General features: G+C 41.2%; 1 protein-coding gene across 4 annotated transcripts in view; it reads right to left on the minus strand.

The window, feature by feature from the left end:
• Window positions 1-13,926, minus strand: part of pdhx (pyruvate dehydrogenase complex component X) — a 219,183-nt gene that overhangs the window by 61,322 nt on the left and 143,935 nt on the right. For all 4 annotated transcript variants that reach the window (XM_043706270.2, XM_043706268.2, XM_087996783.1 and 1 more), the window contains one exon: window positions 12,337-12,505. In XM_043706270.2, the coding sequence (XP_043562205.2) occupies window positions 12,337-12,505 (169 nt within the window). The remainder of the gene's footprint in view (window positions 1-12,336; window positions 12,506-13,926) is intronic.

Consider the following 13,926-nt stretch of genomic DNA (forward strand, 5'->3'; position numbering starts at 1 on the left):
AAATGCTTAGATTTTTATGTGAAATTGAACAATCAGCAGTGCATGACACATTGACCTTTGAGGAAACTTTGAGCTAGGTCTTTGAAAGTAAGAAATTGCAATCCCACACGAAAGCTGTTAAGAAGAGACAATTATTTTTGGCCAAAAAGAAAAACATATAATACTAGGGCAGGGAGGTTTTATTAAAAGTGTATTTAAAAAAAAAACTAAATTGCTGGGCTGCACTGGAGAACAGCATACAGTTATGGGCATTGTGTTATGGAAAGGGCGTGATTGCATTCTAGATGGTACAGAGGAGATTTAGAAGGTTTTACTGGGAGTGAAGAATTTTAGCTATGAGTAAAGATTGACTATTTTCTTTGGAGCAAAGGCAGCTAAGTGCAGCCTTCTGTCCATTTACACTTCTCAGGAGTCACCCATATATTATGGATTCCTTTGTCTCCTTTACTCTCCAACACTGACTGGAAATAGCTTTCCAATCACGGCAACACACATCAATCAGTGAAAATGGAGTTGAGGATTATCAGATTAGCTGCGATCTCATTGAATGGCAGACTGGTATTGATGGGCTGAATGGCCTGCTTCTGCTCCTGTGTCTTATGGCTATTATACCCTTATTTCCTGCCACTGAGCCAATTTATTACTTACCTTGGATCAGATGGGATTGTACATTTCTGACAAATCTACCACATAGGATCTTGTCAAATGTCTGGCTGAAATCTATTTTGAATACATGAAATGTACTAACTTCGTTGAATCCCCTAGTTACCTCCGCGACAAATTAAGTCATGTTTGTCAGATAAGACCTTTATTGAATATTGCACAACAATCACAAAATCCTTTGACACCAGTTACAGTGAAACTGAAGTCTTGTCATTTACATGGCATCAATCTTACTTTCTGGTCCAGTTTTGGAAATGATGAAAGTAAAGAATGTTCATTGAAAGAGGGGACTACAGCATCTTTGCACCAATTATGCCATCCACAAACGAGCACCCATATGTATCTAATTGCAGGATGGGACCCTTCACCACAGCAGATTCACTGCCGACGATTAGCCACTGCCCTTTGACCACTGAAGACGATTTGCCACCGCAAATAGAAATATATACAATATTGAATGAACCCCATCAAAGTCTTTTTGCTAAAATACAATATACCTGAAAGAATAAAATAGGGGCTATGTTGAACGTACCATCCACAAACCACATCGATTCTGCTAAATGATGTATCCAAGATTCCTGACCAAATATGATTATACGATTACTTCCTTGACTATCCAATAGTGTATATACTTCTATCAAATAAGCAGCGTTCAACGTATGTATGCATGTTTGAAATGATACCTAATCCCAGACCACAGTGTATCCACTGTGACTTTGAGCAGGCAGCTGTCAGTGCTATGAGAGAATGTTTCCCTGAAGTTAGAATTAGGGGCTGTTTCTTTCATTTGGCACAAAGTTTGCATAGACATATTGCTGCAGTTGGAACAACTCGTCAATACAACACCGATCCTGATTATACTTTAAAAGCAAACATGATAATTGCTTTGGCTTTTACCTTTATAAATAAATAGCGCATTACTATCAAATGAACTAAATTTTCATTGTTTAATATTAATGTGAGATTTTACTTCCATTATAAGGATTTTTAAAATATATTTCCTTTTTCTGGTTAAAGTTTGTAACTCATTTTTATATATAAACCAATAAAATGATATTTATTTTCCCTGTTTTTTTAATCAACATGTAGTATGTAGTTGTATAAATAAAGGGGACTGAGAAGTATGAAAGAACAGGTGGGAGGGAAAACAATCAGTACATATATATATTTCTGGTGGTGAATAGTCTCCAGGAGGCCAAAAGACCCCAGTGGAGAAACGCTGGTGGAGAACCGGCAGTGGCTAATCATCGGCGGCGAATCTGCCGTGGTGAATCGTCACCAACCCATCTAACTGGACTGTCTGCCTTTTACAGTGTAGTCTGAAAAGTTAGCAAACAATGCACAGCTACTATACCAGAATGTAGAGACGCACACCTCTGGGTCACTAGTCACCCTGCTACAAATTTTCAATGATTGAATTGAGAAAACTGTCTTGTTTTGCAATCTGCCTTTACTTTGTTTCAAATCTGCATTACCTTAAATTTCCTGTAGTTAATCCAGAAGGTTTTTCAGTACAATTTTAGTTTAAAAAGCAAATTTCCAATTCCATGTAATTACTGATTCACAGCTACAAGTACTCTGAAATGACAATACTTGTACTTGTTTATATTTAGTTCTTGAAAAAGTTCTGAAGTACATAGGCTCCTGTCAAACAACACCCTTGGGGCCTCACTCCTGCCTACAATCCTCGATGGATGGCTGACAACACCAAGTCAAAAATAACCATGGAATACATCATTATATCTGAAAAACTGAAGTGAGTGGAAAGTTCATCTGTGGGGTTACTTTAGGAAATGTTGCAAAATTAAATGAAGGAAATGTGAGGTCATGTCATTTCTATGAATATCACCTGGCAGTTTTTCCACTTGTTTACAATGATACCAATTATCTTACATTTGAATGTTGCATCATTTGCTGGTGGAAAAGTTCTAACCATAATGGCATGCTGCCTTTTGAGAGATTCAACGTAACCAAGAGCAGCTTGCTAAACATTTCTTCCTGAAGAGTATTATTTTAAATGAAGGAAACATATAATAAGGAGACAAAATGTTACAAGCATGGATAGGTCTTCTGAGGATAATGCAACTTAATTGCAGGCTAATGCCATTAGGATCGTCACAGGCTAGTACTGACGAAATCTTCACAAATGGCAAGGTTGCGATGGGTGAGCGCTAATTGAATATACTTCAGGATTTTCATGACGCGTTTTACAGTGACGAGCAAAATTTCACAGTAAAGCAGTTGTGCTTCTAATACTTCTTTATTTTTCAATTTATTGGCATTTCAAACATAATATTTTGAAAAAGTGGTGGAATGTTTGGACCAGCTAATTGTGACTCCATGGAGTAAGGTATAAAACAAAACTTCTCTATATCAGAGATTTAAAAGAAGGGTTTACAGGCACTACCCATTTCCAGAGCATGCTAGTGAACCCTACTATATCATATTTTTTCACTCAATGTACAGTGGTTATACACTCTCCCAAACAATCACCTTCTTGCTATAGATAAAGCCTCAGTAAGACTGTTCCTATTAACAATGCATTACTATTCCCATAACAGTGGTAACCTTATGACAGATTTAAAACAGCAACATATCAATGGATCATTGCTTCTATTTTGTTGATTAGCAGTTCCACAGCAGCTTCACTATTCAAATCGCTGCCAATTTTTTTCAGAATGTCTGAGCTCAATCTGGTATGCATCTTTTTTTTTGAACCACTGCAGTCCATGTGCTGTAGGTAGACCCACAATGCTGTTAAGGAGGCAATTCCACAGGATTTTGTCTCCAGTGACGCTGAAGGAATGGCAATATATTTCCAAGTCAGTGATTGGTTTGGAGGGGAACTTGTTCCAATGCATTTTCTGCCTTTGTCCTTTTGGGTGGTAACAGCTGGGGATTTGATGTTGCAGGTGCTCTGGCAAGTTGCTGCTCTGCATATCTTAGATGGTACACCCTATTGTCATTGTGTGCTGGTGGTATAGGGAGTGAATATTAATGTTGGCAAGTGGGCTGATCAAGCAGATTAGGTGAAAGTGAGGACTGCAGATGCTGGAGATCAGAGTCGAGAGTGTGGTGCTGGAAAAGCACAGCAGGTCAAGCAGCATCCGAGGAGCAGGAAAAGCGACATTACGGGCAAAAAACCCTTCAAAAGGAGTGGGCTTTTGCCCGAAACATCGATTTTCCTGCTCCTTGGAAGCCGCCTGACCTGCTGTGCTTTTCCAGCACCACTCTAATCTTGATCAAGCAGATTGCTTTGTCCCATGCAGTGTTGAGCTTCTTCAATGCTGTTTGAGGTGCAATCATCCAGGCAAGAGTATTCCATCACACTCCTGACATGACCCTTGTAAATGGTGACATGTTTTGGGGAGTCAGCTAATGAGTTGTTCGCTACAGAATTCCCAGTCTTTGATGTATATTATTTTGTGGCTGCTCAATGCCAAGAGGTGGTTAGATTCTCTCTTGTTACAGATGGTCATTGTCTGACACTTGGGTGGTGAGTTCTACTTGCAATTTGTTATGCAAAGCTGAATGCTGTCCAAGCTTGATCTATCCAGGTATGGGTTGCTATAGTGTCCGAGGAGTTCCAATCTTATGAGATATAGTCAGCATGGATTTGTGAACGGAAAATCTTGTTTGACTAGCTTGGAATATTTTGGAGGATGTGAGCAACAAATTTGATAAGGAAAGTTTTACAGTATAATATACTGAGATTGTCAGACGGCTTTAAAAAAGTGCCCCATAGGGAGCTCGTTAAAAAAATGAAAACTTGTGGGATGGGGGTAATGTACTGGCATAGATTAAGGATTGGCTAATAGAGTTGGAATAAATGGGCTATTTCCGCATGGCAGACTGTGACTATTGGGGGTCAGTTCTAGGCCCTAGCTGTTCACAATATATATCAGTGATGTGGAGATAGAATGTGACATTTCCAAATTTCATAGAACCCCTACAATGTGGAAGCAGGCCATTCAGTCAAGTCTACACTGACCCTCCAAAGAAATTTCCACCCAGAGCATCCTCTACCCTATCCTTGTAACCTTGCACTTCCCATGGATAATCCACCTCGCTTGCATATCCCTAGACACTATGGGCAATTTAGCATGGCCCAACTACCTAACCTGCACATCTTTAGAATGTGGTAGGAAACTAGTGCACCCAGAGGAAACCCACGCAGACACGGGGAGAATGAGCAAACTCCACACAGACACCAGAGGCTGGAATCAAACCTGGATCCCTGGCGCGGTGAGGCAGCAATGCTAACCACAGAGCCACTGTGCCAGACTGGGATACAAATCTAAGTGGGAACGTATGTTGTGAGGAAGAATACAACATTCCTGATAATTATGTCTGCAGAAAGTGTGTTTGGTTATAAATCCTATTGGGTTGCATGGACCAGTTGGGGCAACAGTTTGAGGCAATGAGGAATTTACAGGTGCTGGGGGGTGTGATGGATGGCAGGTTCAGGAAGGTGGAAAAACCACAGATACAGTAAAGTAGATGCGTTACCTTTAGGAAAGGTAGGAGGGGTAGGCAGGTAGTGCAGGCGTCTTCTGCGGTTATCCCCATCTCAAACACGTATACTGCTTTGAAATCTCAGGGGAATGTCGCACTGACAGCCAAGTTTCTGGTACAGAGACTGGCTCTACTGTGACAAGGGGTACATGGTTCCAACTGATTGATTATGATAGTGGACTCTCTTATTAGAGGCACAGACTGTTGTTTCTGCGGCCAACAATGAGACATCAGAATGATGTGTTGCCTCCCTGATGCCAGGGTCAGGCATATCACGGGGAAGGTGCAGAATATTCTTCAAGTGGAGAGGGGCCAGCAGGAGGTCGTTGTTCATGTTCGCACCAATGACATAGGAAAGGAAAAAGACGAGGTCCTGAGCAGAGGATATAGAACTTTAGGCAACAGGTTAAAACGTAGGCCTTGAGGGTCCCCTGGATTTCTCCTGGTGCCATGTGCTAGTGAGAGTAGGAAAATGAGGTCAGGGCATATGAACGCATAGCAGAGGCATTTTTGGCTCATTGGAATCTCTTCTGGGGTAAAAGTGACCTGTATAAGGAGGATGGGTAGCACCTGAATTTGAAAGGGACAAATATACTGGTGGAGAGAATTGCTAGACCTGTTCGGGAGGTTTTAAATTAATAAATGTCGGGGTGGGGGGTGCGTGGTGGTGGTGGTGGATTGGTGGGTCCCAGGCACAGTGAGAAAAGAGATCAGTCCGAGGCCAGAGCAGTAGAGAGGAGGAACAAGACAAATAGTCAAGGCAGTGAAGAGGAAGACAGAACAGAGTAGGACTGATAAACTAAATAGCATTTATTTCAATGCAAGAGGCCTGACAGGTATGTCAGATGAACTCAATGCATAGTTGGGAACATGGGACTGGGATATCTAATCTATTACAGAAATGTGGCTCACGGATGGACAGGACTTGCAGCTTAATGTTCTAGGGTATAGATAGCAAAGGAAGGATAGAAAGGAAGGCAAGAGAGAAGAGGGAGTGAAGTTTCTGGTTAGGGATAACATTATGGCTGTACAGATGAAAGACATTCCGGGAATATGTCCAGTGAAGTTATTTCGGTGGAACTGAGACATAAGGAAGTGATGATCACCTTACTTGGATTGTATTATCACCCCCTCCAGTAGTCAGCGGGAAATTGAGAAGTAAGTGTTAAGGAGCTGTCAGATATCTGTAAGAATAATAGTTGTCATTGTAGGGAATTTTAACTCTCCAAACGCAGACTGGGACTGCCAGAAGGGACTGGACAGAGTGGAATTTCTTAAGTGTGTACAATAAACTTTTCTTAGACAAAAATAGAAATTGCTGGAAAAGCTCAGCAGGTCTGGCAGCATCTGTGGACAGAAATCAGAGTTAACATTCCTCAGAACTTGAACTGAAATGTTAACTCTGATTTCTTTCAACAGATACTGCTATACCTGCTGAGCTTTTCCAGCAACGTCTACTTTTTTCTCTATTTACAGCATCTGCAGTTCTTTCAGTGTTTATTAAGAAAATGTTCTTATTCACTATGTGAATGTAACTACCAGAGAAGGAGCAAAACTTGACCTTCTCTTTAGAAATAAGACATGGCAACTGACTGAGGTGTCCACAGGGGAGTTGGGGCCAGTGATCCTAATTTTATTAGTTTTGAAATATTGATGGAAAAGGTTAGACCTGATCTAAAAGTTAATGCTCTAAACTGGAGGAAGGCCAATTTTGACGTTATTAGGCAAGAACATTAAAACGTTGATCGATGGCGGATATTGACAGGTAAAGGGATGGCTGGAAACTGGGAGGTCTTCAAAGATGAGATAACGAGAGTTCCGAGACAGTTTCTTCTTGTTGGGTTGAAGGGCACGGCTCGTAGGTGTAGGGAATGCTGAGTAACTAGAGAAATTGAGGCTCTTGTCAATGAAAAGGAAGCATATCCAGGTATACATAGCAGAAGAGTATAAGGACAAAGTTTGTGCGAAGATTTGTAGCTCGGGTGCTCGTTGTTGTGGTTCTGTTCGCCGAGCTGGAAGTTTTTGTTGCAAATGTTTCGTCCACTGGCTAGGCGACATCAGTGCTTGGGAGCCTCCTGCGAAGCGCTTCTTTGATGTTTCCTCCGGTGTTTATAGTGGTCTGTCCCTGCCACTTCCGGTTGTCAGTTTCAGCTGTCCGCTGTAGTGGTTGGTATATTGGGTCCAGGTCGATGTGTTTGTTGATGGAGTTTGTGGATGAATGCCATGCCTCTAGGAATTCCCTGGCTGTTCTCTGTCTGGCTTGCCCTATGATAGTAGTGTTGTCCCAGTCGAATTCATTTTGCTTGTTGTCTGCGTGGGTGGCTACTAAGGATAGCTGGTCATGTCGTTTCGTGGTTAGTTGATGTTCATGTATGCGGATTGTTAGCTGTCTTCCTGTTTGTCCTATATAGTGTTTAGTGCAGTCCTTGCAAGGACTAGCCACACTACCATACATCAGGAGCATCTCGGAACTGACTGCCAGACTACTGAGACCCCTAGGACTCATAACGGCACACAAACCAATAGCCACGCTCAGACAACAACTCACCAGAACGAAGGACCCGATACCCAACACGAGCAAGACGAATGTAGTGTACAAAATACCATGCAAGGACTGCACTAAACACTATATAGGACAAACAGGAAGACAGCTAACAATCCGCATACATGAACATCAACTAGCCACGAAACGACACGACCAGCTATCCTTAGTAGCCACACACGCAGACAACAAGCAACATGAATTTGACTGGGACAACACTACTATCCTAGGGCAAACCAGACAGAGAACAGCCAGGGAATTCCTAGAGGCATGGCATTCATCCACAAACTCCATCAACAAACACATCGACCTGGACCCAATATACCAACCACTACAGCGGACAGCTGAAACTGACAACCAGAAGTGGCAGGGACAGACCACTATAAACACCGGAGGAAACATCAAAGAAGCGCTTCGCAGGAGGCTCCCAAGCACTGATGATGTCGCCTAACCAGTGGACGAAACATTTGCAACAAAAACTTCCAGCTCGGCGAACAGAACCACAACAGTATAAGGACAGTAACAATATACTCAAGAGGGAAATCAGGAGGGCAAAACGGGGACAGGAGAGCGCTTTGGCAGACAGTGTTAAGGAGAATTCAAAGAGATTCTACAAATACATTAAGGGCAAAAGAATAACTAGGAAGAGAATAAAGATCAGCAAGATCGCCTATTATTGGAACCATACGACATGGGAGAGATACTAAATCAGTATTTTGCATCAGTGTTTACTGTTGAGGAGGACATGGAAGTGAGAGAACTTGGGGACGTATACAGTGATATTGTGCAAGGTGTCCATAATATAGGGGTGGCAGTCCTGGATATCTTAAAATGTATAAAGGAAGATAAATCCCTGGGACCTGATTAGGTGTACCCCCTAACTTTGTGAGAAGCTAGAAAGTGATTGCTGGGTCCTTAGTATCATTGATAGCCACGGCTGAGATGCTGAAAGACTGGAGGTTGACTAATGTGGTGCCAGTTTTTAAGAAAGATGGTAAGGAAAGCCAGGGAACTACAGATGGGAGAGCCTGACATTGTTGGTGGGCAAGTTGGTGAAGGGAATCCTAAGGATTTACATATATCTGCAAAGGCAAGGACTGATTAGGGACAGTCAACATGGGAAACATCTAGTCAACATCTATACGTGTGGGAAATAGTGTCTCACCAACTTGATTGAGTTTTTTGAAGTAGTAACAAAGAAGATTGATGAAGGCAGAGAGATGGACATTTTCGATATGGACTTCAGTAAGGCGTTCGACAAGGTTCCACAAGGTAGACTGGTTAGCAAAGTTAGATTGCATGGAATACAGGGAGAACCAGCCGTTTGGATACAAAATTGGCTTGAAGGTAGAAGAAAGAGAGTGTTGGTGGCGGTTTGCTTTTTGTATTAGAATCCTGCAGACGGTGGTGTGCCACAATGATCAGTGCTGGGTCCACTGCTTTTTGTTATTTGTATAAATGATTTGGATGTGAATATCGGAGATACGGTTAATAAGTTTGCAGATGACACTAAAATTGCTGGTGTAGTGGACAGTGAAGGAGGTTATCTCAAAGTACAACAGGACCTTGATAAACTAGGCAAAGAGGCTGAGGAGTGGCAGATGGAGTTTAATTTAGATAAATGTGAGGTGCTGTACTTTATATGGGCCTATCAAGGCAGGATTTATGCACCTAATAGTAAGGTCCTCGGGAGTGTTGCTGAATAAAGAGACCTTGTAGTATAGATTGATAGTTCCTTGAAAGCAGATTCACAGGTAGACTGGGTGGTGAAGCTGGCATTTGGTACACTTGCCTTTATTGGACAGCGCATTGAGCATTGGATTTTGGACATCATGTTGGACTTGTAATGTTCATTGGTTAGGGCATTTTTGGAATACTGCATTCAACTCTGGTCTCCCTGCTATAGAAAATATGTTGTTAAACATGAAAGGGTACAGTAAAGAATTATAAGGATGCTGCCGAGGTTGGAGGGTTTGAGCTATAGGGAAAGGCTGAAGAGGCTGGGGCTGTTTATCTGGACTGTCAGAGGCTCAAATCTTCCACTTGTATTTTCTTCTATAAAGATGAATCTAAAACTAAACCTTTTCTATCTAGCACCTTATATTTAAGAACGCTAACAGGATAGGTTCATTTGACCTATTACAAACGTCATAATAAGCTCATACTTTTTTAATGCTTCATTTATTGCTCATGAATAATGGATGCTTTCAACTTGCCTAATATTGACATTTAGCTCAAGTGCTGCTGTTGCCCAACTTAACTTGTTTGGTTTTTAATAAATGGAATATTTCGAGCCCCCTAGCACACTCCCAAGGTCCACTGAGAATTGATAAACTATAACTCACACTAGCTTAATGTCCTGATCCATTCTTTTAATATTCTCAAATAGGTAGCTTCAGGGTTTAGAGATTTGTCTGGTCCAATTCTCTTGGTTCACCCCTTAGAAATTATTATAATAGAATATTGCAAGAGTATCAATCCTTCATTATAAGCGTACATTGGTCATGGAGGATTAATATGGCTTGCTGTTCCGCTCTTTATATTTGACAAACTGTTATGATGATCAATAATGGATGATCAATATTCAAATTTCCTCCTTCCATTCTGGTCACTTATGTATCCTTGATTTTGTTACGACACGGCGATGAACCCTTCTGTTCATGAACCCTTCTGTAAACTAAACACCCAGAAAAGCTCACCTCACCTCTTAATCTGTTAAAATATATGAGTGACAGAGAACTCCCAAGTTCCACTATTTAACGAAAATAATATCAATTTATTCTTTAACTCTAAAAGTGAACATTAAACAACTATTCACAACTCTAAGCTCCCCTTTCTCTTATCTGATTATCTGCCTCCAACTCTATAACAATATTCTGTTCCAATAAAACACTTATCAAAATTACATCAACTTAATTTAAAAAACCACACAGTAGCTGTCGTCATTGGTGTTTATCTTCCTACAGTTGAAGATCTCCTTGGTCGTACTTCCTTTACTGTGAATATGTTTTCTATGAAAAGGTACCTTCACATAGAGTATTTCAAGTGGTAGTTGCTGTATCAATGGCAGTTGCTCTGTGCGACTTTCAAAATGCCTGCCTTTTTTATACCCCCAGCATCAATCATCTCATTCGTTGGCAAAACAATAAATTCAAACTCGATTGGGTTTTAATATCCTGGGGCATAATTTAAACTGCTTGGTTAAATTTGAATTGTTATCAAAACAGCAACCAACTCAGGTATCTATTTCCCAGCCAAATGCTACGTATTTTCAGTCTTCCAGTACACTCAGAATGCCAGCTCGTATACAACAGGTGCTTGTAAGCTCTCAATGCAAACAGCATTCACACTCTCAAATGTAACTTCAACTTCATAACAATTTCCATCTATCAATAATGATCATACCTAGTTACCTTGGACTTAAGATCTGAAACATCCTTAGAAAACTCTGGTGTCTGTTTTCTATTCTAACACAGAAAAGAGGAGTAGGCCATTCAGCCCTTTGAGTCGGCTCCACCATTCAATATGCTCCTCCATCTCAATGCCATATTCCCACTTTCTCGTCATATTCCTTGACGGTTTTGGATTTTAAAACCATCTATTTCTTTTCTCGAATACATTCAGTAATTTGAACTCCAGAGCTTACTGTGGTACAGATTCGGATCCCTGCATCCTAAATGGTCTACTCCATATCTTAAAACTGAATCCCCAAAATCTCCCAACCTGGAAAATATCCACTTTGTATTTCGTCTGTCCAGCACTGTTTGAATTTTAAGTGTTTCAATCAGATTCTCTCTCATCCTTCGGAACTCCAATAAATTGAGGCCTAATCAAACCAATCTCTTTTTATAGGACATGCTGGTATCAGCCTAGAGAAACTCTGCCATGAGCACACTCTGCACCATACATCCTTAAGGAAAGACACCAAAACTGCATGCATTACTCCAGGTGTTGTCTCACCAAGGTTTGCATAACTTCAGAAAGACATCCCTATTTCTGAATGCAAATCCTCTTGCGATGAAGACCAATATACCATTTGCCTTTCTAATTGCTTGTTCCACCTGCCTGTCTACTTTCATTGACTGATGTACAAGGACACCCAGACAAGCAATACTTCTTGGGTATCCAAATCTCCAGAAGGAAAGGTTAACAAATAAAGATATTACAGGCAGTCTGAAGCAAGAGATCCACCATCACACACTTTGACAGACCTCATCTTGCTACTGGGCATGAGAAGCATGTTCTGGGAATTCAGAAGGGCAAAAGGCAGGGAGTTTTCTGGTACCTGATACCCCACACTGCCACTTCTACTCTTAACCGTTAGAGTAGTTGATGCTCTGCACAGCCAACCAGAGATAGGTGCAAGATTTGCAGTATTGGTCAGTGTATGAAGCTGAGCTGGTTTCTCTGGGTTGTTAGCTAGAACAGAAATATGATTGTGAAAGCAAGCTTTGATTGGTACCTGACCAAATGAGAGAAGGTTAAATGTCGGTTTCAATTTAAGTGCTGCATTTCAGTTTCAATACAAAAACACAGATCAAGTTCTCACAAGCAAAGATGGTTTTACTGAACACATGATCTTCCATTTCATCAAGTTTTGATTCCAAATAACTCACCGGAGCTAATGGCTGTCCTGGAATAGAGATTGGTGGTGTGGAGGGCCGGGCATATCCAGGGGGGCTTGTTGCTGCTTCACTGCCCTTCACAGGAGGTTGCAAAGGGGCACTGGCCGCTGTCCTGGACGGTGTCATGGTACCTTTTAGCTTCAACATATTCAGGGCGTCCCTGTAAAAATTCACATCCTTAGTGTCAAGGAGTACAAGTGAGCTGTTCAAATGTTTAAAAAATATTTTTTGTTCTTTATCATCCTTTCTGAAAGATGACTGCAACTGCTCCTGGTATGACAGAACTGTATAGCTAAGCTACGTTTAAATGTCTGAAGGCTCAGTTTCCATGTTGATTGTGGAGATTGTCTGACATGGGGAAGGAAAACTAAATTTTTTCCACTGTGCAATAGTTTCATCTTCCACACCCTAGAATTCCCTTGCTCTTCCTCTCCATTCCCCTCTCTTCCTTTAACAGCCTTTACTGAAATTGCAAACTTTATGTAGTTTTTTAAAAAAAATCATCTCCTAGCATCCTTTTTTGGTTTAGTGCTTTCTTTCCCTCCTAACTTCCTTGGAAGGCTTTTCTAAGTTAAAACTGCAATATAAATTCTATTAGCTATTCTTCATTACAGAGAGGTAGGCATTCAAAACAGTTAATCTGCATTAATGTTGCAGGCTGCCTGTCCTTTCATAATAAGTCATTTTTTATTATCCAGTTAGTGCCAGGGGCAACAGAGCATTGGACTAAAAGTAAGGAAAAACTTCCATTTAGTTCCCCCCATGGCTACAACGCACAATCACTGCTCTTTACTTGAAAAGAACCAGATAACAGAGTCAGCATTGCTCCAGTTTGCATGTTACCGGGTTAAATCGAATCAGTTGGCTTGACAGGCAACAGACCACTGAGTCCTGGTCGACATATGAAATGGGATCAGGTTGCAGGTGTGCAGGAAACACAGCTGCAGTCTATGCAATGAATACTGGCAAAGGGGCAGCAGTAATATTCTTGGTTAAAAAAATCACAATACCAGGTTATAGCCCAACAGGTTTAATTGGAAGCACTAGCTTTCGGAGCGCCACTCCTTCATCAGGTGGTTGTGGTGCTCTGAAAACTAGTGCTTCCAATTAAACCTGTTGGACTATAACCTGGTATTGTGTGATTTTTAACTTTGTCCACCCCAGTCCAACACCGGCATCTCCAAATCATGGGTAATATTCTTGAGGAGATTCACTATTAAATTGCTAAACCTGCCACTCCTGGCTGATGTGAGCAATGCTAATGAATGAAGACTGTACCTTCAAAATGCACCAGATTTCTTTTAAATGCTGAAGATTTCAGTCAACCAAGCTTCCTTTACAGGCAAGTGGAAGGTGCAGATTGTAATGAGCAGCAGGCCAAAACATGCAGGTCTTTCAGGGTGGGAGTAAATTGGATTAACATCAGTGAAGACACAATTAACCCTGGGGGCTTTCAACTTTAACTGCACAATTTATCAGCTCTCTCACATTGCTTGGCTCAGGAATGCTTGAATGGCATTGGCACTCATCAAACTTGAGGAAGATCATTTTTTAAAAATATCAAAAGATGGGAAAAAAAAC

The sequence above is a fragment of the Chiloscyllium plagiosum genome, unplaced genomic scaffold, assembly GCF_037043375.1.
Source record: "Chiloscyllium plagiosum isolate Xiang-an unplaced genomic scaffold, Cpla_swu_hap1 HiC_scaffold_18, whole genome shotgun sequence".
NCBI lineage: Eukaryota > Metazoa > Chordata > Chondrichthyes > Orectolobiformes > Hemiscylliidae > Chiloscyllium > Chiloscyllium plagiosum.